The 24,306-nt window shown below is 38.6% G+C and overlaps 1 protein-coding gene across 3 annotated transcripts in view; it reads left to right on the forward strand.

Moving 5' to 3' along the window:
* The window catches only part of gnai2b (guanine nucleotide binding protein (G protein), alpha inhibiting activity polypeptide 2b), a 48,925-nt gene that overhangs the window by 15,983 nt on the left and 8,636 nt on the right, over window positions 1-24,306 (forward strand). For all 3 annotated transcript variants that reach the window (XM_025907219.1, XM_005453526.3, XM_003448331.4), the window contains 2 exons: window positions 15,550-15,592; window positions 19,232-19,373. In XM_025907219.1, the coding sequence (XP_025763004.1) occupies window positions 15,550-15,592; window positions 19,232-19,373 (185 nt within the window). The remainder of the gene's footprint in view (window positions 1-15,549; window positions 15,593-19,231; window positions 19,374-24,306) is intronic.

Here is a 24,306-nt window from a genome sequence, read left to right on the forward strand (position 1 = left end):
CACTGCCAGACGGAAGCATATTCAGCCTCTCGTGTTGCTACCCCCTGACACAAGTCATGCAGTTAAATGAATGCTTACCCCAAATTATTGCCTCGGCAAGTTACTTAACGACCATCAAGTGGAAGTCTTTTTTTGTAATGAGCAGCTTTATAGGTTAAACTTTTCACACACTCTTAAGTTAGAAAGGTAAATTTAAAGGTTAACATTTGGAACAAACCTCCATGGATCACAGAGAACCTACTTGGAGGGCTGATACAATTCATGTGTACTAATGAAAATGTTCATTAATAATCCAGTTAGGTTGTAGATCATACAGAAGCTGAAAAGGGAAAGTCTCAGTAGAGTTTATGATGATGCACTGGTCTTCAGGAAGGTAATATACAGCTTGTTCCTACTCCGAGGTAATAATAGCATTTTAGGAGTAGCACTGAGGTGGCGAGATGATTCAAGATGGTATGATCTGTAGAAATACAGGCACAGTAACCACAATGAAGCATTATAGCCTAGTGCCTTTCCAAGGTAAAGACAAATAAACTGTCCACAAACAGCTGAGACCCTGATGTCTATATTGTATTATATTATATTATATTATATTGAATATTTAGTGAATGAGTTAGCAGAAGTAACAGATGGAAATGTTTTTGCGAAGTAAGGCTGGATGATTCGTGATTATTTTTTTTCTTTATCTCACCATCAAAAATACACAAAAAACTGCAAATACTTTTCCTGCAACACTGCAAAACTTTTGAACTGTCTTACAAAGTTTTTTTCATGTGATTAAAAGCAAAATTTATACTGAGACAAAACAAAGCCTGTGGCATTGATACCTCCAATTAGCAGATAAATTGAAGGTTACTTTTACTAAGATCCTTTTAAGTTCACCAGTGCCTGACCTACATATCTTTTGCTACCACGGGGCATCATTGGCTTATTTTCTAAGGTTTGTTTTTTCTTCTTTTTGACATTTCAGTGGTTGTTTTAACTCTCCCTTAATTATTGAAATCATCCCAACTAGCAGCAGAGCTTGTGTCCTCATAATCTGAGTTAGCGCTTCAGCATTATTAACTATTGTTTGACCGGGAAGTGAAACTGTTGTGATTCAAATGCTCATTAACAGCTTTTTATTTAGAGTTTTGTGGTCCTCACAGGACAGCCACTTCAAATCATATTTATTAAAATATGATGCATTACTAGAGATTAGACAGAATAGAAAACATTTAAACTGAGCTCAGCCTTAAAGAACTGCAGCAGAAATATTGATCCATATGAGACTGATGGGGAACATTTTTCTGTAGAATAATGAATTTACCTTTCTTGATAGTTTATGTACGATTTTCCAGACATCCTTCATTTGTAGACTACACTGTTTCATGTGTAGTGACGGGGTTTTCTTAATGTCTCATTGCTACTTTTGCGACAGAAATGGTTCTTTAAAAGTCCTCCCCCACTCAGCTATTAGTAAATATTTAGATATAGAAGTAATATTATTACATAGTTCTTCGGATTATCACATTTTTCTTCTACTAAAGATTGTTGCTTCCTTCATGTCTTTTATAGGCACGATTCCAACCTTTTTCACGACCAATTTGAAACACTGCTATTTTCAGAGACATTTACACTACATTCTTTGTAAACTTACTCCATTCAACTGTACAGTTATTGATATTGTACTCACACAGAGCACATAGCATATAAGTACAATATGTAGAGGTTTTAGTTTGGCAAGAACAACATTACACAACAGGACTTGTCACTTCAGCATCAGCTAGCAAGTTAGTTGGGTGTAAGAGTAAACAGCTAAAGAGTCAGATATTGAAATTACATGGTGAAGGAACTGGTGGAGGCCAGAAATAGAGCTAAAAAAGTGAATATTCGTTAGGTCCCCGGCAAGTGAATCAGTTTTGGACAGATACTGATAGTAATGTAACACCCAACCTGATATCACGCCGGTCCACCATGTCCATTTCACGCTTTGCCTCTCCTTAAATGTTGAAATAGACACGCATGCAGAATTTGCATACATTTACATGTATATACACGATAGCCCCCTAGCTTAATCGTTTCCGGCGATTCAGGACCTGGAATGTATTTCATAGGTTTTTTGCTCACTACCGACTTTGTGGCTTTAAATATATTATCTCTCCCTGCTGGTAATGCAGTTTCTGCATGCAGTAATTTAACTTCTGCATGTGTGTCCATTTCACATTTTGGAGAGGCAAAGCATGAAATGGACGCGGTGGACCAGCGGGTCTATTACATGTTTTGCTGTGATGCTGGGTTAAGACACCAGATACACTCACAAACAATAGAATAAAAAAAACATTACTTTGTACAGTTCATCTGTGATCGCATTACTTCATGCCATTAACATTCCTCAGTCAAGTCTTCTTACAAATTATTGCATACACTGGGCAAGAATGTATAACAGTGTGGAGTTAATGAGATGATTTGAAATGCACTATTAATTAAGATCGCCTCATAGCTGTGTCTGTTTAGCTGATGATGGCGAGTGATGGTGAGTGACATAAATGTTTATGCTTGTTTGTAAAGTGAAATTTCTGTCCACAGTATCCTGCTACGAATAATAAACAGAAAGTTTACATTTCCTGGACAATAGTAACTCCAGCACTGTCGCTCACTGATTAAGATGTCCACAGCTGGTCTGAAACAAGATACTTTATTTGTCTTACATTTAATAATATTACTGTGTAAGATGTACTCTGACATGAACTAGATGATGTGGGGAGAGAGAAGAAGGCAGAGACCAAATTTTTCTTGGCTCAAGTCTAAATTAATGGGCCATTAATTTGGCAGTTACTCATTACTATGCAGTGAAGGAGGCAGACTGCAAAAGATCCAAATGAACTATACTTGAAACTTGAACTACAACCACTCTGTGAAAGACACAGAGGTTTAGCTATAGATGTTATTTTAACAGCAAACAGGTCTGTTAAGATGTGTGGTGTTTTGCTGAGTTGTCATTAACTCTTGATGTTTTGATTGAAGTAAAGTGGGATTAATCATTGGTATACATCCACACATGCATCAGACCTCCATCCTCAACAGGCCAGTTCACTGATTATCAATGATTATCAATACTGAAGTCCTGAAAACATGTGCCATTATACCACACTTTATTTTTCTCTTTTGTTTGTTTTTTACATATGTCAACATAATTGTTGTATGTATGTTGTATGCATAGGCAGTTGAACTGATAGGCTTTTTAAAAGTTCACTTAAATGAGAAAAGTCCTTGCTGTTGCCTTGTTTGTGCTTTGAATCTGTGACCCAGTCAGCCTTTGCTTAAACAAATATTTTTCTAATGTTGGAAAAAGATCTTTTCTACTTTCAGAACATGAAAACACGTGAATTTGTTGTTCAAGATTTTGTTTTGGTAAGGAGACTGTAGTGTTGTAACCGTGGCAACTAATCGAATGCCAGCACAAGCAAGGCAACCCATCATTCCACGGCCAGCTCTGCCAGGGCCGACATTTAGATGTGTTTTCCAGGCGGAGCCGGTACTCTGTCTCATTTCTCTCAGGCATTGGGTCAACAGTAACGAAACAGCTGCCGCAACATAAGCATCTTACAGGCACATGGCAATGTGAAAAAATATTCTGATTTAAGTCGGAAATGATCTGTCAGGTGTGTATAGTCTGTTTTTATACATAATGCTAATAATATGCAGCATGACTGGACATGAAGATGAAGTGGTAAAGCTGTGTGGCTCACATATTCTCACCATTTCTATTGCACTCCAGCTACCTTTCATCATCTTTTAATCTAGATATCAGATTTGGGGGGGGGGGTTGTGTTGTGTTTTTTTGCATTGTCAGAGTTTGCTTGCCTTTTAAAAGGTTTCATGAGAGTGTCAGGGCACTAAAACTGTACTGTGTTTCCTTACTTATCCCAGCAATCTGGTGTAACAAGAGAATACTGCATGATTTTATGGTCCCTCAAATAGTAGAACAGTTTACCTCCAGATGCCTCATTTGTTTGCTGACGTGTGTGTCTAACTAAAGAGTATAAGCTGACATAATGGTCTGCAGAAACATAGGGAGATGGTAGAGTAAGCAGACTGCCCGCCAGGCTAATACCAGCTGTGGTGGTTTGTTATATGAGCAATCACTTTTCTGGTGCAGCAGATTGATTCGAGAGCAAAGGAAACAGCCTTCTCTTTGCTACAAACTTTGTGTTTTATACGTATTGTTCTTGGTCAGATATATGGTGTAGTGTCAGTTTAAACTGAATTGGAGAAAACCTTTCTCTCTGCCAAGGATTTACATAATGACCAGATCAGTGTCAGGAAGCTATCCAAGTCTAAAGCCCTCCAACTGTTTCCGTATCAAACTGTCTTAGTAGCTCATTCTTACTCACTCCAGCCTGCAGAGTTATATATGAGGTATTAAAGGGCTGATGTTTGTGGCTCATCATCAGAAATGACCAAGAATAGAGAAATGTAAATGTAAATGAATTTAACCTTGAGATATGACTGTTAACAATAAACGACAATGTGTAGATGTTTTTTTTTGTTTTGGTTTTTTTTTGTTGTCTTAAAACTTTACTGTTAAATTATCACTCATACCACTCTTTGTACTAAAGCCTAAAGAACAATACTTAATGATACACAGAAGTACTTTGCAAGTACTCTGATGAAATGTCATATTAGAAAGGTTTCCCAAGCGAAGGTAAGAAATAGGACGGGACCCCGGAGTCTAGATTCTGGTACTAGAGCAGAGTTAGCAGATGGCTGATTGAGGCCTTGAAAGAGATTCTCTGGACAGGGGAGGAGATGGGATGAGGGGGAGTAGTGTTGCATGAATGCTGGTCTGAAAGGCAGAACAATGTGTTGAAAAACAGGGATCAGGACTTGAGAAATGCTGACTGGCTCTTATGAAGATGATCAGAGTAGTGATAATAAAAGTAAATTAAATGAACTGAAAACCGTTGTAATATGGAAGTGAAATAAACGAATACACGCAGAAACAAGGCAATGGATCAGATCTAAATCATTCATTTTACACTGTATTTTGTAGAGCCTGCCCAAAAAGGGATTTTTTTAAGACTAATACTTATATTTGGTGACTCAAAATGATCGACAGATATTTCTGTCTTCCACACACACAAAACATAAAGACAGTTACGTATGTGTTGTCATTAATCAGTCCTTACTGAAATCATATTCCAATTTATGTATCCATAGAGAACAAACAAAATGTCTTTCCCTAGAAATTGGCCTCAAGATGGGATTTAAAGTCTGTCATAGAATCTATTATCTCTATGTAATTCAAAACATAAGCTAAGGTAAGATAAGCTGATTTTTCCATTTGAACGGCTGACCCAAAACAAGGTCTTAATGGACTGACAAATAGCTGGAACGAGAACTCTACAGGGAGTTATTTAATAGCAAATGTTAGCGTGCTACCCCATAAAAAGTTAAAAGGACTAGGTGCAGTGCTCTGACTTGGTTTCTCTAGTGCATTTTCTTTTCTGCATGCAGAACATGCATTTTTAGGTGATATATATACATGTTACTGGTTGGCTGAAAGAAATTATTTTTTGATATATTGCCAGTGGAAAAAAACAGGACAGAGCTACATCCATAACCCCATCCTGAAAAGTCATATTACTGTGAAAAACACCCACAAATGGTCTAATGTTGGCAGATAGACCTCTGTGCTGGAAATGGAGAACTATTACTTGAGACTTTAAATTGCCGGGATGTAATAGGCTTTGAAAAATCCAGCACTTGACTCAATAAAGTCACCTTCTTAAATGGTCAAGGGTTGCTGGGTCATTGCTTTTAAGAGTGCATTATTATGTTCCTTGTGGCTTACATTGTTATGGGAGGAACATGTAAAAAGAAGTAGATTAGAAAAAGAAGGGCATGTGTTGTATTTCCTAATTAGGCCCTAGTTTGATGTTTTGTCAGTGGTGACTGAGAAGGTTGTCACCACAGAAATGTGTGAAACAATCAAGAACAGTACTGGAGACACCTCCCAGCTGCTTACAGGCATTAATTTAAAACAGGATGTTAAAGGTGCTGAAGCATGCATTGTGTTCTAAAAGGATTAAAAGTGAAGAAGTGCTTCTGTTATAAGGAGACAGTAATGAAGTGGGTGTCTGCTATACACTTATATGCTCAGCGCACTTCCTCAGGCACCATTGATTGATTGCACTGCATACATTTGCATGTCATGTTACAGCAGCCATTGGTTGTTTGTTTTTTTGTCTCATGTTCTCCATGTGCTGTGAATTTGTTTGTATCAGAAGAAGCTTCCACTTGGTCTTGTTTCTCCCTGATCCTCTTTAAATGATATACATCTGTTCTCTTCTTATATTCACTCTGCTTTCATTGGTGCAATTTAGCACTGGGTGTACATTCAGAGTGCAGCCAGCATCCTACTCTGCAGAGCAAAGCAGCGAAGCTCCATTGCTCTGTGCAAGGCGGATGACCTACTTTCTCACTTCAAGCGATAACATACTGTACTGCATTCAGCCATGTAAAAATTCCTCCATTGCTTTCTACTCTGCATGTGAATGGGGTTTGGGTGGTGGTGGTGGGGAGTTAGCTGCTTGGTTGGCTGAAACACCTGCGCTACCAACTCTGCTTGGTGTGAGTCACCACTAGAACCTGCTTATTGTGACACACTAAGCTTATATAGGTCTTTGTTTCCACTGAAAAACAAAAGTAGTGGAGTGTCTGCAAGAAATTACTCAGTTGCTGCAGCATATTGACTTAAGACTTGCTGAAAAATTAGGGGTTTCTTAATAATAGCCTGCTAACAGAGGGCAGTGTAGCTGAAGCAAGTGTGTGGTAAAAAGGAAACAGATTAATTGTCTTGAATTGAGTTTCTCTCTTACACAAATAAATTCCCATAAATAACTGTACTCATGCTGTGCAACCAGAGATTCCACTATAAACTCCTCTTTTCACTCTTTCTTTTAGGCCTCAATACTTAGCTCCAACAGCCTGCTTCTGCTACAAACGATGCCGATGAAGGTGGTAAAAGTGAACCAAACAAGCAAATCTGCAGCAAATCTTAAGACTGAATTAAGCCAAATTGCATAATTTGGGATCAGATATTGAGTTTGTCACCGCAAGTGAAACCTGATGATGATGTTTTAGCAGTTATTTTCAGTCCACTGAAGGGTCGAGCTATTCTATGCTAAAAGCAGTATTTTGTTGACAGGAATTAGACTCAATAAGAAATACAAATGATAGTGCTACAAATTCAGAAAGAAATGATACTTAACACATTAACATTAACAAGTTTTACTCATATTTTACTGTTCAAATTCTATTCAAGAAAATCCTCAGGGTATCAATCCTGTGTATGTATGTATGCCACAGAACATCACACCAGTACCCAGTACACTGTGACAGAGCTGTATAGAAAAATAGTCTCTTGTTGAGGATCCTTCTTGATGCTATTAACACATAAAACAGTTCAACTTTTAATTGGCTGTAAAAGCTAGATGAAGCAGTCGTGACACCAACGGTTGGGGGCAGTGGGCCGGATGAAAAAGCAGGAGGAATCGTGTCACAGCTGAGCCAGTGACTCATTCTCCCATGGCAGACGCTTAAACAATAGATGGCCTATAACGCTGGCATATGCTGAGATGTGTTACATGTCTCCACAAAAGAAATGCAAAGGCAGTGGGCTGAGTGGCACAGAGATGTGAAACAGTGTTTGTGATGATAGGCCTCTTTAGGATGCTGAGACACTGTGCTGAAAGGGCAGAATGGATTTTTTATTCGCCCTGTTTCTAGGAAGTGTATTTGTTTGTAGTGTATGTCAATTTCACTAAATCCAGACTCAAATAATTGTTTGATGCATTCCCATGAAATTTAGGCCCAGCATTTATATTCCAGGGAAAATGAATCCAGTAATCTAGTAATTTCTTGACCTTTCCTCTAGGAAAATCACTGAAGTGCCATTTCTGAATGTGAAATAATTCAGCAGTTATTAGATGAAACAGTGCAGTGCTTCATATCTGTAACAACCAGCAACCTCCAGCAACTACTCGCCAACCGGTTGCAGAATACATACTTTTCCCTAGGAAATGGCAGTTGCGTGGGGCGTCACTGACCAGTCTTTAGGCCTGAGTGAATGATGCTATAGCAATTTGAGTTTCAATGCCAGCAATTACTTGGCAACTGGTCAGAGCGTGCACATTTTCCTTCATGGACATTTCATCCCAGATGGTTGCTGATTGTCCTTTAAGCCTGTGTGACTGGGGCCTTAGCTAAACACTAATTTGCTGAAACAACGCTGGCAGTAGGAAGAAAACAAGTGATTTTTGCTGCTGAGTGCTTTACAGCTCACTCTTACGTGTTTCTCATTCCAACATCACCTTATACCTGAGCTCTGCATTTATCTATGAGTTGGCAGATAACCTGTTATGAATATTCATGACTTTTTTTTTAAATCAAGCACTCATGCTAGTTCTCTCATCCCACTATCTTTTCTCCTAACCATTTCCCGGTGTGTTCAGTCCTCTCACACACTTTACTCTGCATTGTCATCCACCTCCTCCACTTCTTGCTCATTTGTCACTCTTGTTCACACTGTCCAACTCTACTCCCAGTCCCACCTATCTATCCTGTCTTTGTTAACAGCTTTTTAATTACAGTACTTTTTCTTCCTCCCCATTGTCCTCACTCATTCTGTTTTAAATTCTGTTTTACGGTCTTAATAATGTTTGCTAGATAGAAATGGGTTCACCTCTGCTCAGAATCCCTACATCATACACTTATAAGGTCCTGCGCCAGCCCTTCCAAAGGGACTCTATGAGTTCTTATCTCCTCCCTGTTGTACGCAGCTATTCTGAGCCAATTTATAATGCAGCTTACCTCAGCCTCAGAAACATAATTAAAAGATGTGACTCAAATAAAGACCATAAGACGTCAGTTGTGTATTATGATTTTTTGGTCAGTTTTTTCATATGTTTTAACACCTACATATGTCAAAAACAACTCCCCTCTCATTTCTGCATTTGTCTAAGTGCTTTACCAGGCATGATGTAGCCATCCTCTGATAGACATGGAGTCACACCAGTGATTTCTTTTTGCCCGAAGACAAGCAGCATCACTCTGAGCTTCCCACTTTTCCTGACAGATCCAACGCTCATTTTCACAAGTCTAAACAGCAGATAGAAGTCAATAATAACTGCATGTCAGAGATGGTGCTTTTTATATTTTGAACATTTTTAGTAATTATAAAGTAAAAAAAACCAACAACTATATAAAACTGTAACTTTATTGAGTAAAAGTTACAGTGTGATAGTAAATAAAATACAGTGCTGGGTTTTAGTTTTTTTTCCCCAACAACTAAAAGCTACTTTCAGCTGAAATGTGGGCCTCAGGTTTATAGACCCAATGACAGTGCCTTCAAAAATGTCAGCAACCAACATTTTAATGCACCTTAAAAAAACGTGACATTTAGAGAATAACTGCTCTTCCTCATAGCAAAAATCTTTAGTTGGCCTGTTTGACTAAGAGTCCGAAAACAAACGATTTAGTCATACTAAACAGCAGTAAATTTTTGGCATTCATGCTGTATAAATAATGATAAAAATTGTAGCAATTAATTTGCCGTCAGCTGCCTTATCTTTTAATCGAGCTGTAAACACCCTCGAGAAAATGCCAGATGTAGATTGGTATTGTAAAAGCTTTTTGACTGATGACTGACCTTTTCTGCTGTGACATTATGTGTGGATGTTTGTGTGTTTGCCCGGTTCAGAATATCTCATCAGACCATGAATGGACACTTTGTGTGATCAGCAGTGGGTGACTGAGGCAACTGCCAAGTTTTTTATAAATGTAAGTGGGTCTGTGAGGGTACTGGATGTGTTGAGAAAAATGGCTGTATTTTTTGTAGGCTGGCTACTTATGATCCTCATGCTACAAATCATGCTGTTACCATTGCTGCATGTTCTGGTACTCACTGAAAAAGAACTCTGGAACAGCTATGAATAGTTGAGGTTAAAAAAGCAGAAAGTAAGGGGGGGGGTGTTCTTCTAATTGGCAGAAAGTGATTCTGAGCCTATTTGACTGAATGGACTTTCGCACCTGCCGGCACAAAGCATAGATGGATCTTTGTAATGCTGGTTCACCCTCATTGCTGCACTAGCCCTGAAGCAGTGGATACAAGTCTTTATTTAGAACAGGGATGCCAAATACTCAGTATACATTGTGGACCACATACAGCCAACTTTGATCTTTAGTGGATTTAGGTTTATATAGTGTCAAATCACAACTGACATGTAACCATATGAAAACGTTATAAAGAAAAGCTAATAATGTAATAATAAAAAGAAGTCTGTCAGCATGACTCTTTGGGTTCAAGTCATATGAAATAAATGTGGAAAATTAGAGAAAATGTTCAGGTAGCTCACTGACCAGACTCTTGTAATTATAAGACTAAAGAATTTTGTTAATTCACAACAATGTTTTTTTCTTTTTTCCCAATGTTATGCCCTCCTTCACATTTTCCAAAGTCATGCTGTGGGCTGGATTGGAGTTGCATGCGGATTTAGAATATTCTTTAGATTTGTCAGTAGCAACAAAATTGACTGCTTTTAGTACTACGATTTGATGTACTCTGCAGGGGCTTGTATAACTGTTTTAGCTACATGTGGGAAAGTTGCTGAAATCAATTGTGCAATCAGACATTTTATTGACACACAAAACTGTGTTAATATCCTTCTCAATGGCAATTGATTCATGTCGAGTAGGTCTTTCTACCCTTCAAATACTGTTTTGAGTGCCAGCGATGTCTCTACCTGAATTAAAGATGAATTAACAAAGTATTCAATATACTATCAGACACAATTAAAACATAAAATAGAAAACCTTTGAGCAACATCACCATTGTAATGTCGATCTCTTTACATTTTCGAACACCCAGTTTACTTGATTTACTTGACAGAACTGCATTGTTAAAACAAGTTTAACAGCAACAAATGTGAAAACCACCTGGGTAATTTTAATAGTGGTTTCATATACAGTACCAGTCAAAGTTCGGACACACCTTCTCATTTAATGTTTTTTTTCTTTATTTTCATGACTATTTACATTGTAGATTCTCACTGAAGGGATTAAAACTATGAATGAACACATATGGAGTTATGTTGTAAAAACAAAAAAGTCTGAAATATCTCAAAACATGTTTTACATTTTAGATTCTTCAAACTATCCGCCCTTTGATTACTGCTTTGCACACTCTTGGCATTCTCTCGATGAGCTTCATGAGGTTTGTCACCTGAAGTGGTTTTTCAACAGTCCTGAAGGAGTTCCCAGAGATGCTGAGCACTTGTTGACCCTTTTGCCTTCACTCTGCGGTCCATCTCATCCCAAACCATCTCACTTGGGTTTAGGTCAGGTAACTGTGGAGGCCAGGCCATCTGGCGCAGCACTCCATCACTCTCTTCCTTGGGCAAATAGCCCTTAAACAGCCTGGAGGTGTGTTTGGAGTCATTGTCCTGTTGAAAAATAAACGATGGTCCAACTAAACGCAAACCGGATGGGATGTCGCTGAAGGATGCTGTGGTAGCCATGCTGGTTCGGTGTGCCTTCAATTTGGAATAAATCCCCAACAGTGTCACCAGCACAGCACCCCCACACCATCACACCTCCTCCTCCATGCTTCACGGTGGGAATCATGCATGAAGAGATCGTCTGCTCACCTTTTCTGTGTCGCACAAAGACACAGCAGGTGAAACCAAACATCTCAAATTCGGACTCAACAGACCAAAGCACAGATTTCCACTGGTCTAATGTCCATTTCTTGTGTTTCTGGCCCCCAAACAAATCTGTTCTGCTTGTTGCTTTTCCTTAGTTGTGGTTTCTTAGCAGCTATTTGACCAAAAAGAGTTGATATAGTGATGTGTCTGCTACTGGAACTCTGTGTGCCATTTATCTCTCTAATCTGAGGTGCTGTTAACTTGCGATTTCTGATGCTGGTGACTCGAATGAATTTATCCTCAGCAGCAGAGGGGACTCTTGTTCTTCCTTTCCTGGGGTGGTCCTCATGTAAGCCAGTTTCGTCGTAGCACTTGATGGTTTTTTGCGACTGCACTTGGGGACACATTCAAAGTTCTGGCAATTTTCTGGACTGACTGACTTTCAGTTCTTAAAGTAATGATGGACTGTCGTTCGTCTTTAGTTAGCTGACTGAATCTTGCCACAATATGAATTCTAACAGTTGTCAAATAGGGCAGTCAGCTGTGTACCAACCTGACTTCTGCACAACACATCTGATTGTCCCAACCCCATTAAGAAGACAAGAAGTTCCACAAATGAACCCTTGCTTGTTTGCAGCGCTGTCAGCAAAGCAAAGAGTGGCTACTTTGAGGAATCTAAAATATAAAACATATTTAGAGTTACACATTTTTTCCATAATTCCATATATCTCGCTTCATATGTTTGATGTCTTCAGCATGTATCTGCAAGACACAACGCATGCTAATTAAAAATAATAATTTGAGCTTTTGAAATAAGCGTTGTGTAACACTTTTTTTTTCAGTCCATAATAGGAATTATACTACTACCTTATATCTGCGGGGGAAATAAAACACTCCATCATCTTAGCAAGGTGCTATCCCTGCAAGAGAGATAATTGAACATATTTAATAATAAAATACTCTTTACCTTTAATGTTTGCTTTTGAAATCTGTATTTGGTATCTGCCTGAAAAATCTTCTGCTGGCTACAGTGTGGTTTTATATTTTTCATTATAAAACAAGGAAACACAGTCATTCAGACTGCTTTTCTTTCTCATGGTTCACAATCAATTCCACACTGAAGATGGATTAAAAATATTCGTGTTTATCTTGCACTGTTTATTCCCTTAGGTTGCAGGAATACGATGATATTTTCCTGTAAATACAACATCAGTTCAAAAGTTTTCCCCTGAAGCAGAATAAGAGCAGTCCCTGGTTTTCCTGTAATACTGTGTGCCTGAAGAATTGGGAGGCTCTTTTCTTTTCTCTGCTGCTCACAAGCGTCCGCCTCCCTTTAGGTCTGAAATATTAATGGATGAGTTTTATTCTGGAATCAGAAAGGTGCCCTTCATACACGTGTGTGTCCACAGAGAGGTGGATATCACACTTTCTACCACCTACCTTATATCTTTAACCAGGACATTTTTTATATAAGCACTTGTAAATCAGAGGCTGTATTTATGTTATTTGTTCATGCTTGTGCATCTGAAAGGAAGCTTTAATGTTCCAGATATAAGTAGATGGCAGTTCAAAAGAGGAGATTTGACAAGCCCCCTTGCAATAAAACAATGTGTTCTTAAGAGATATGGTGTTGAAAACAAAGAAGCCGCTCCTTATACAGTTTTGTCTTGATTAGAGGTTTCTACAACAAGAAGCGGGTATTAGTAATTCAAAAGAGAAAACTGAAAAGATCATTTTTCATGTTTTAAAAAAACACATTCTTTTGTGTGCTGGGTTGTTGCATAAAATAAATTTTTTATAAATACACAAATCACCTAGAGATCCATCCAGCTCTCTGACAGCTTGCAGCACAGCAAATGTAACCTAAGACTTGGCTTTTTACACTTCTCCCTTTGGCCTGTGTTCCCTTCTTTTTCTCAGAAAAGTACTTGATGTGTGCGAAAATGATGTGTGTTGACAGCGTGAACGGGCAACACTGCTTGTCCCAGTTGGTCCGTCAGCCCAAGGCTAAGCTAATGTCTGTTGGCAGGGCTGGGTCAGGTGGCGTGAAGGGACAGTTTATGGTGGCACAGAAGTGGCAAGGGCTCGCACCTCCTCATTTCAACATGATAACAATTGTCCTGAAACATTGTATTCATTCAGTGTGTTGCTCACTCTATTCAGAACTTATGGAAGTAGGTTTACAGGCTATGAAACAAAAGGCAGTAAAGCGCTGACTTGTGAACTGTGTGCATGATGATTTTGCTTGTATAAAGAACATACAGTTTTTGCTTGGCTGACTCAGAATTAAGTTTTAAATTCTTAATGGATCTTTAGTTCTTTAATTTTGATCCAGAGGAATAGGAATTTTACTGTCCTGTTTGTGTAGCATTTCTTGCTTTTACAGCAGCATAACCAAGATGGTGGTTTCAGCACTAAATCCAATGTGTGCCCTGTACTGTGCTCTGCAATGCATTGACTTCTCCAAATCCACTATTTCAATATCTATTGTTTACTTTTATGCTTGACTAGCTTGTTTTTTTCCTTAGCTTTTGACGTTAACTTTTCCTGAGGAATTTTGAAATTGCTGTCAGTTGACAGTAACTGAAATACTGGAATAGGATCAAACTACAAACAAGCGAATGGAGTGAACATTGCTCCATACTATCACTTATAATAATAAAGTAACATGAGAGTTTCCAGTCCAAACCAAGGGGTTTCTAATATAATTTGGTATAAAAGACGATGAAATTCTAATGTTTCGTTTGTGCGCACAGTATTCTTTACTCAAGCATGTTGGTGTCACGTAGGCCCTTCCACATCTGTGAGGGTCAATAGAAACTCTAATATAAATGTGACACATTTCATAAATCTCATGCATCAAAGAACTGGGCTTCTTTAGTTTCGTGAAGACGTTTCACCTATCATTCATGAGGCTTCTTCATTTCTAAAAACAAAAGGTATGGAGTCCCAGATATTTGACCTTTAGTGGAGGTTGGTAATGCATGACACAACATAGAGTTACACCTCAACAGGACAAGACTCAGCTGTACACTCGTTCACCTAAAGGACAAAGGTCACTCTTTGGACAGTGAGGACAGATGGCCGCTGTGAGCAAACATCATTGAACAGAGGTGGTGGCTTACCACACCAACTGTCAGCCACCTACAATGCAGTCTTTAGGTCCTTAGATCCCGGACACACACACCTTGCCTCAGGTTAGATTGGGGTAGGTCACATGATTGGGCAAAGTCTCACAGTGGTTTCACCCTTCACCCCTGCTGATGGTAATGACCCATTGACTTTTTTCACATCTTGGCTTATGTGATGATGCACATGATCAATAGTGGGTCAACGACCACCTCCAAAGCCGCTCTAAAGGATACCTGGGAGTGTCCACTTTGTTTCTATAACTCAAGAAGCTTCTTGGACGAGCGGTGAAATGTCTTCATAAACTTAAGGAAGTCCAGTTGCCTTCTTTGTCAAGCTCCTAAGACCACCATGAACGGGATGACTAAGAGCCAACACAGACCTCTGCTGTGTAGTTTGTCTAATTAGCCAACTAGCTAAATATGACTTTCCTGAGAAAATGTTGTGTGCCGCAAAGCCACCTTTAAATGACCTTTTTTCATCATAATATGTGGCTTAGGAGAAGCTGTGCAGTTGTGAAATATTTAATAGTCAAAAGCCACTTCTTTTGGAGTGAAAAATAAACGCTGAAATGAATATGGGAAGTATTCATGAGTATTTGTGATGTTAGTAGTAGGTCATCACTAGGTTGCTCTTATTTTCAAAGCAGGAACAGCCACAACTAAAGTTTAAGTTTGTTCTTATTATGTGCACACAGATCCTTTGTAACTCTTTCATGTTAATGTTCCAACAGGCGCTGGGGAGTCTGGAAAGAGCACCATTGTAAAGCAGATGAAGTAAGTTGCAAAAGGAATGTTTATTCCACCCTTTTTAAATTCTGTGTAACACAAAAGCTTTTTCACCTCACTGGAACTTGGTTGGTAATCACAAAACCATTAAAAGCTACAAACTAATATTAGCTCTAATGCTATACGCCTATTACTCATTTTTTCTATGATCTGTTGGTCAAATAGTTGTTTCCTTGTTTAACAAAAGAAACCAAATAGTTCTTCTGTCTGTGTGTGGAAGCAAATGTTGCCCATTTAGATTTTTACCCCTCAGCTGTGAAAGGATGTACATATATATAACGTGGTATATTGTCGTCACCCTGCCAGACAGGCGGAGGACATGGACACCCAAGTTTGTGAACGTGATAACTCGAGAACGAAGTGACAAAGCGACATTTAAAATGATACCATAGGTGTATCTACTCGAGGTCTCAGAACAGTTCGAATCTCATAGGCCTCGACCTCAAGGATAGAAGTCCGAGGTCAATTGATCTGAAAATCTTGTGAATACGATAGTTTGAGAACAAGGTGACGTGGGATTTTTAAATTCATACGATGGGTGCCTCTACTAGGAGGCTGAGGGGTACCATTGGCCGCTGCCAGTATTTGTAAATGTCTTTTAAAAACCTCACAAATCAAGAATTTTCTTTATAATCACAATAAACTTTAATTATATGGTGTCACTGAGCCTAATAACCACAGTCATTTTATAAGTGGTCACACGATGCCGGTTATCACCCCAAGAAGTCAACCTAGATTTTCTGACTTTAGCAATGAGTGTGTTTACATAAGAGGGGCAGTGCTGACACCAGATGACCCATTTCCCAAAATGGACAGGTCTAGAGCTGCGTATTTAAAGAAGAACAAGAGATAATCCTAAATAAATATAATAAATTTAAAATATAATACAAGCTAAAAGCAACACAGAGAAAAATCAGTTTGAGTGTGTAAACTGATTTCGCTATCACTGCCCCTTCTTCAACACACATGTAGCTCTAGCTATAAGTGTACGTTTGCATTTCATTTCATTCACGTCTTGTCTGCTTATATGTGGACACTCTTTGGTAAGACAGGTTCCCCCTGCAACCTCAGCAATGTTGATGAAAATTATATCTGTACGGTATAATTGAAGCTCAATAGCTGTAATGCTTAATTCTTCAGTTACAAAAGTCTGCAGAAGAATATATATAATCGATTTCTGACAGTCTGTTTAATTTTAAGATGCTCATAAGGGAAATCCAAGACATTTAGAGAGGTAAGTTATTGGACTTTATTAAAATGCCAGTGCATGATGATGCCATGTCCTAAGATTGGTCAATAGGCCCAACTTTATCCATATCATGTTGATATAATATTTCCAACTTACAGTGGGGTGTGCTGCATAAGTTGTAATAGTATGCCTCAATAAGTATTGACTGACTGCTGTAAGGGGAAACTCTGTTAACTCCCTGTCACAGTTCACTGTTCTTATTTTATGTGTTTCGGTCAGAGACACTGACCATGAAGCATATTAAATAATAACTTGAGCAATTTACAGTTAAAACGTTTCATTTTTAGATACGATACAGTGGAATTATTTCAGGTTGGTTCCCAGATGATGTTTTAGAATTTCTTTGTACATATGAGAACATATAGGGTTATTGGAAAGCGTTACTTAACACATAGACTTGGCTTCTGAGTCAAAAACATGAATCCAATTGTGAAGTGCCTTTAATGCACTTCTATCTGAAGCCCTGAGATGTGGTTGAAAAACGACTTGCAGACCAATAGGAGTCTATGGGAAAATGTCCCTCTGTCTTGACCTCTGCGAACACTTTCCTGATAGGTTTCTGGGCTCAGTCTCTCAGTCTTGAGTCGTACTGAATGAAAAAAGCCTTTTGTAAATCTTGGGAGTCCTGTGTTTCAAAATGGAGGTCCAGTGAGCAAGTAATTTTAAAGCTAGACCCCTCCATGTCATATAGGTATTTTGAAATCAAAATGACGATGGTAAAAACACTCATTTTGAGGCTTCAAAACGAGACTTCATAAACCAGGGGATGATGTCGGGGTAGCTTTTATGTTGTCTATAATACAAAGGCTTTTCTTTTCTTTCTTTCTTTCTTTTTGTAAAGCTTGTGCACCAATCAGGATACACAATGACACAGATACTCACACACTAATGGATAAACACAGAGGACACTAAATGCCTTAATTATTCACATTCCTCTGGGCTAACCAGGCATTGAATCCATTTTTTATGAGTTTGGACCAAGAACAGTCTGTTGCTTTTGAAGCTAATTTATAAACTTGTACAGAGGTACCAATTTATCAGCATGAAGACAGAAGCAATCATGACTCTGACCTTTTATTTAATGTCATACGTGACATTAAATAATGTCACGTATGACATTGTGCAGTGTAAACATGTGTTACAGTAGGAAAAGTTAGCTAATTCAATGTTCTTAGAAGAGCTCAAAAAGAAGGCAGCTGTTTACTAAATTATTTCTGTTCATTAACATTTACATCGGTAGGCTGTAAAAGCAGGGGGCAGTCCCACTTTAGAATTACTGTGGGGCTGTCTCACTTTGCTCTCTCTGCACTTTGTTCTGCAGCCTGATGAAGTCTGGGTGATTGCACCTCATGATGGGCTGCACACTTGTGCATGCACAAACACTTAGTTCCCTCGCAGTCAGGGTAATAATACTGCAAGAGGTAAAGTTAGGATACTGCATCAGCTGAATGCTGCAGTGTTGAGGCAGTCCCACTGTGTGTTAACCCCGTTTGCTACACATCATCCTACACAGCATGCTGACATGATAAATGTTATACTGAGTATTCAGTATGCCTTTTATAGACTAGATAGCAACACAGACAAAACAAAAATCAGCTTTTAGCTTCAAAAATATTTTGTGTGTTTACACCCAGCCAAAACTCTTAGTTGGTTAGTTTAGCAGTTTCACTTAAATCTGAGCCTCGCAGCTAACTATGTAACAGTATCTTGGGAATACGTCTTCTTAGACATAATTCAGTAATAATCAACATGTATGTTTCTTTAGGAGAATTTGAGACCACTTTACATTGATTTATTAAAAGAAATAAGGTCAAACAGGTGACAAATAGGTAATAAAGGCAGTAGGTAATAAATAGGTCAGATTCTGTCCTATTCCTTACTCTGTGTTGCCACCCACATCCATCCATGTCATCTGTACCACTGATCTCCAGCATGACTTTTTGGGATACCTGCTGACAGTAAGAATTCACAAGCTGCTTCATTTTATATACTTTTTTTTTATAGCAAGGATCCTGGAGAACGCTCCAAATGAGCTTGTAGTGCACATAGTGAAGCATAAGTAGTAGTTTTTGAAGACTAAAAAATTGATTCCCCCTCATGTACATCGAACCAAGTGTTAATCTGTAATCCTGTTCTTATCGGCCATGAACTAATTCCATCCTGATGTGTGTCTGCTGTTAATTGAATTTCACATTCTGTGCAAAAGCAAAAACTTGTCATTATTTACACTTGAAGTGCACCAGAAGAGTTTTTTAATTGACAGGGTAAACAGTAGAAATGATTTCAGCAAGCATAATTGCATCACTTATTTGAGAATACTGTGGGCAATGTTTTAATGTGCACTTAAATAAAACTTAAATGTCTCTTGATATTCTCAGGATCATCCATGAAGATGGCTACTCAGAAGATGAGTGTAAGCAGTACAGAGCAGTGGTTTATAGTAATACCATCCAATCTATAATGGCCATTGTTAAAGCCATGGCCAGTCTGAAGATAGACTACAGCAATCCTGCCAGAGTGGTAAGATGCACAAACACTCCCAAACACAATGTATTTTCTAAAGCATGACGTTTGTGTACAAAATAATCACTCTAAATGCTTTTTTACTTGATCTTTACAAAATGCTTTATCTTCTTGGTATAAGCATGGGATGTGTAAGAGCAATAAAGACTCAGGAGCAAGATCCAGACCAAAGGCTAAAAACCATTGTTATGTGAGAATGCTGAATTTAATTTGGCCTTACTAACCATTGACTTACCAGGATGTCGCTTGGGGCTAAACAAAACAAAGCCTGCTTTATCATCAGCATCTTGCAACTGTGTATCTGGCACAGTACTTGAGAGTTACATTGTGCTTTCCCAGAATTGAAATCACAAGTTTTCCATTGTTTCCAGTCACTGTGTCCTATTCACTTGGTCCTTTTTCTCAATATAAAGAGACTAAATAAGTCAGTTGCTTGCATACATACATATACACGTATGTGTCATTACTAAGACATGTATAACACGGTAAAATAGGATTATTTAAAGGCTACCATGACTCTGGGAAATAAGATCTCTTTCTTACATGTTTCCTCTTCTTGGCAGTTCTTGTTCAGTCAATACCACTGTCAGGCTGTGCCAGTGTTTTAAACAAACATGGTATCATGTGATTTCCAACATGCATCTGTTCACAGCAGCCTTTTTTATCAGCAGTAAGATTCATGTAGTAGGTGTTACACAGAACTGGAGCACAGTATAATCCTTTCCTGATATGTCTTCGCAACCTGCAGGGAAATAGCACTTGTCTTACTGACTCCATCTGGTCCATCTTTGATCTGCTGTCTCCTTAAAGTTGTACTAGACAGAGAGGAGTCTGAAAGTATACCTGCTGCAGGAGCAACAGCAGCCACTGAGAGCTCTGGTGCAGATCGGATTAATTCAGTGCTGCTAGCAGGGCACGTTTGAACAGCACTGCTGAGGCTGGTTTCTGCAGCCTCAGCAGCAACACAAACGAATTTCTTATTTTGAAGAATACCTAACTTTAAAAAGAAGATCTTGTTGCTAACCCGTGTGTCTGGATGTGTTTTGTAACAATTGTTACCCATCATTTATGTTTGCTTTGCATGTTAGTGTTTGCTAAACCCAATTACTCCCAAACTAATGGTTTTATAACTGGCTAGCTAATGAAGACAGGCTTATCAGTCTTTCAATTACTCCACATATTAAAGATGATTGATTATGCATTTATTTATTTACTGTCATATATAAAGAGTTACAGTAGCGCATGCTTGTGACAGCCCTAGGTTTTGTGTTTATGTTCTTTGGCAGGCCTGCCTTTTACGTGCTCCATTTCAGGTCCTAATCAGGAAATGGCTTGGGAATGCTTGGGAATCTATAGAAACCAGTTTCCTCCCTGCCTCTCTCTTCTACTGGAAGGCTCTTGCCTTTCAGGTCGCTAACTCGGTTTTCATTTGATTTCACTTCGGTGTGTTGCAGTAATACCTAGTTTAAGCCATATTTGGTTTTAGGTAAGCACCTGCTTATCAGTTCTCCTTGAATTGCCTTTGTGTTGACTTGTTGGTAAAAAAATATTGACCCAGGAAAAATTGTTTCTCTGAGGATTTCCATTTCTTGGTATGTTCTAAATGATCTGGACATAACACGTTCATATTAAATGTGGTCAAAATTTCAAACAGTGAGGCAAAAGCTCACATCGTTAAAGCTGTTTATTATGTATAAGTTTAAAAAAAAGTGATGAAGTGAAAACAGTTGTTTTTAGTGCTAAATATCCACAGAATTATCAAGTCTGTCTCTATATTCAACTTTAATGAGCTTTACAAGTTGTAGGTCTTTGTTAAGTCATCCAATCCACTACTTCACTGCTTCTGTTCATCTGCTGCTGCAGGAGTCTCATTTTAGAACGAGGCAGAGTGAAATATTTGAGAGGCAGCCAGAGACGATTTTCAACATACAAGTCATGGATCTAAAAATAATTTATTTTAGCCATAGCTACGGCTGATAAAATCTGCCAGCAACAGTTGTCATCTGAGCAGAAAAAATTAACAGTTGCTTTCAGGGGGGAAAAAAAAATTTGTACAGCTGTTTAAAAGTAAGGATTCGCAAAGAATGCCATGTTTAAGCTAAGCGCTGTGTCGCCAATTTCAAAGGCTGACGCGTAAAAAATATTTAATGATTTCTCTGATGTGTGGATGTGGAAGTTGTCTCTGTAGTTCATCCAACAACAAATTTAATATCTATGGGATTTTGGCCAGAGATGTGATGCGATTGTGAGGGCGAGATGTGCATTTGGATTCCGTTAATTCAGATGTTTAATTAGGTGATTAAAAAGCTTCATTATTATGACTGAATAATTCCAGCATATCAGAAATACTTAATGAACACACTAAATAATTAGGTGCAGCTCATACACACACTAAGTTAAAGACAACAGGGCATTCGTGAAACTTTTATACTGAAACCTGCAGACAGAAGACAAGAGATGTTGAGATGCAACCTGTGAACACTTATCAACTTTCAAACAAGCTGCCAGTGAGGTCTGACAGTGGCCGTGTGTGTATCCTGTAACTGAAGCTGTAATAGAAGGATTAAGGACTCTGCTGTGGTGACGTTTTTTTTCTCACCCATAGATATGTCAAATGGCTGGGTGTACGTGATGCTACTCTCACACTCCCACACATAGCAATTAGTGTGCTAGCCTGCCCATACTCGCGCAGCAGCCCTGTAGAAATTGACACACGCTTATGGCTTTCATACTATTCTTTAATTATGCCCCATATTGGATTTCAGTTGAGCTGATCGTAGCAGCTGATCTGCATGTGATAAGGATCATTAACAGACACATTATGCTGCTGTATAGAAGTAAACATGAAACTCAAGTCAGTGTTTGCAGTTTCATGGTGATTCATTACAGCTGCAAGTGCAGTCGGAGCCTGCAAATTTGTAAGTGAATGACAAAGAGGAGAAGGATAAGGAGAGTGTCTAATATTCTGCAGTCTGCAACTTGTAGGTGTGTTAAAAAGAGCAGAAAGAGTTTTAATAAATGTGTCACATTCCCAGAGAGTCACTGTAAAGATCAATTTCATTGGCAGCATGTGAGCGCATCAGTCATAGTCACTATAACGCACCACTAAATAAACACATTTTAAAAGAGCAGTAATGCTATACACAAATTCAGTAAGCTGGCCATTTAACCAACTTAAACATCACCATCAAATAGGCACAGACGTACATTCACCGGCTGCTTTGTTAGTACTGGGTTGGACTCCCTTCTGCCTTCAAATTCGCCTTAATTCTTCACTCCATAGATTTAACAAGGTGGTGAAAAAATAACTCTGAGATTTTGGTTATTATTGATGCAATAGAATCCTAGAATGCCTGCAGATTTTAGGCTGCAGATCCATGATGCAAATCTCCCATTCCACAACATCCCAGAGGTGCTCTATTGAACTGATATCTGGTGACTGTGGAGGCCATTTGAACACAGTGAACTCATCGTCAGTTTCGAGAAACCAGGTGTGTTATGCTGCTGGAAGCATCCATCAGAAGATGGGCCCACTATGTACATAAAGTTATGGACAGGGTCAGGAACAGTATTCAGAAATGATGCTCAGTTGCTACTAAATAGCCCAAACTATTAAAAAGAATAGCCTTCACGCAATTACACCACCATTGCAGGAGGCAGGACGAATCCAGGCTTTTGTGGTGTTTTCTGTTGTCCAATCTTTGTGAACCGTTGTGAATTTTAGCCTCAGCTTCCTGTTCTTAGCTGACAGGAGGTAGTACCTGGTGTGGTCTTCTGCTGCTCTATCCCATATACTTACAGGTTCAACGTGTTGTGCATTCAGAGATGGTCTTCTGCGTAACGTGGTTGTAGCAAGAGATTCGTTGAAATACTGCTGTCTTCTTGTCAGCTTGAAGCAGTCTGGTTATTCTCCTCTGACCTCTGACTTCAACAAGGCATTTAAACTGCTGCTCGCTGGATATTTTCTCTTTTTCAGAACATTATCTGTAAACACTAGAGATGGTTGTGTGGGAAAATCCCAGTAGATGCGCATTTTCTGAAATACTGAGACCAGCCCTTGCAGCATCTTACTTAAATCATCTTTCTTCCTCATTCTGATTGTCGGTTTGAATCCCAGAAAGTTGTCTTTATTATGTTGGCATGTCTAAATCTAAACTGGGTTTTTGGCATGTAGCTGATTAGACATTTTTGTTAAGGAGCAGTTGAATACGTGGACCTAATAAAGTGACCATGATTGTATATTGACTGGATGACAATGGAAGGTAGAGCTAGTAACAGATTTCTACTCAGTCCAGATTGTTTCCATTCACAATTATGAAATGTTTCATTATGAATCATTTGCGTATTTTGATGATGCCATACATATTCAGAACTCTAGCTCATGAAGACAGCCCTAAAGAAAATTCTCACTGCAGTTGCATTAAGTTAGTTACACATACAAATGTGCAGAGAAAACCAGGGTGTATTTATTACTCTTAGAATTTTTATCCTAGAGAATAAAGGTCAGAGAGAAAAATAATTAACGGTGTGCCAACAGGAAGACGGTGAACTGAGAGAAACAAGCAAGGTGGCAAACAGCAGGAAATCAAACCACAGTCTGTTGAAGCAGCCCTGCATGCTGTTACTTTGAGTCATAGAGACCTATCTCATATATCTTACATGTGGTCAGCCCAAACTGGCTGCCACATTGCTTTATCGCATGTTGTAATGATATTATAATCACTTTACGAAACTATTTCCTCTCTTTGTGCCAGTTCTATAGAGATATAGCTCACATTGGTCCATACTCTTGTATTATATTATCAATAAGTGTTTAAATCAAAATCCGAGTGTAACTGCCTGTTGAAATTTCTCTAACATGTTACACAGGTTAGCTTGTTTAGAAAATGTATCATATTTCCATAGCTGAAGAATACGTTTTGGTTTCCAG

The sequence above is a fragment of the Oreochromis niloticus genome, linkage group LG5 (genome assembly GCF_001858045.2).
Source record: "Oreochromis niloticus isolate F11D_XX linkage group LG5, O_niloticus_UMD_NMBU, whole genome shotgun sequence".
Lineage (NCBI taxonomy): Eukaryota > Metazoa > Chordata > Actinopteri > Cichliformes > Cichlidae > Oreochromis > Oreochromis niloticus.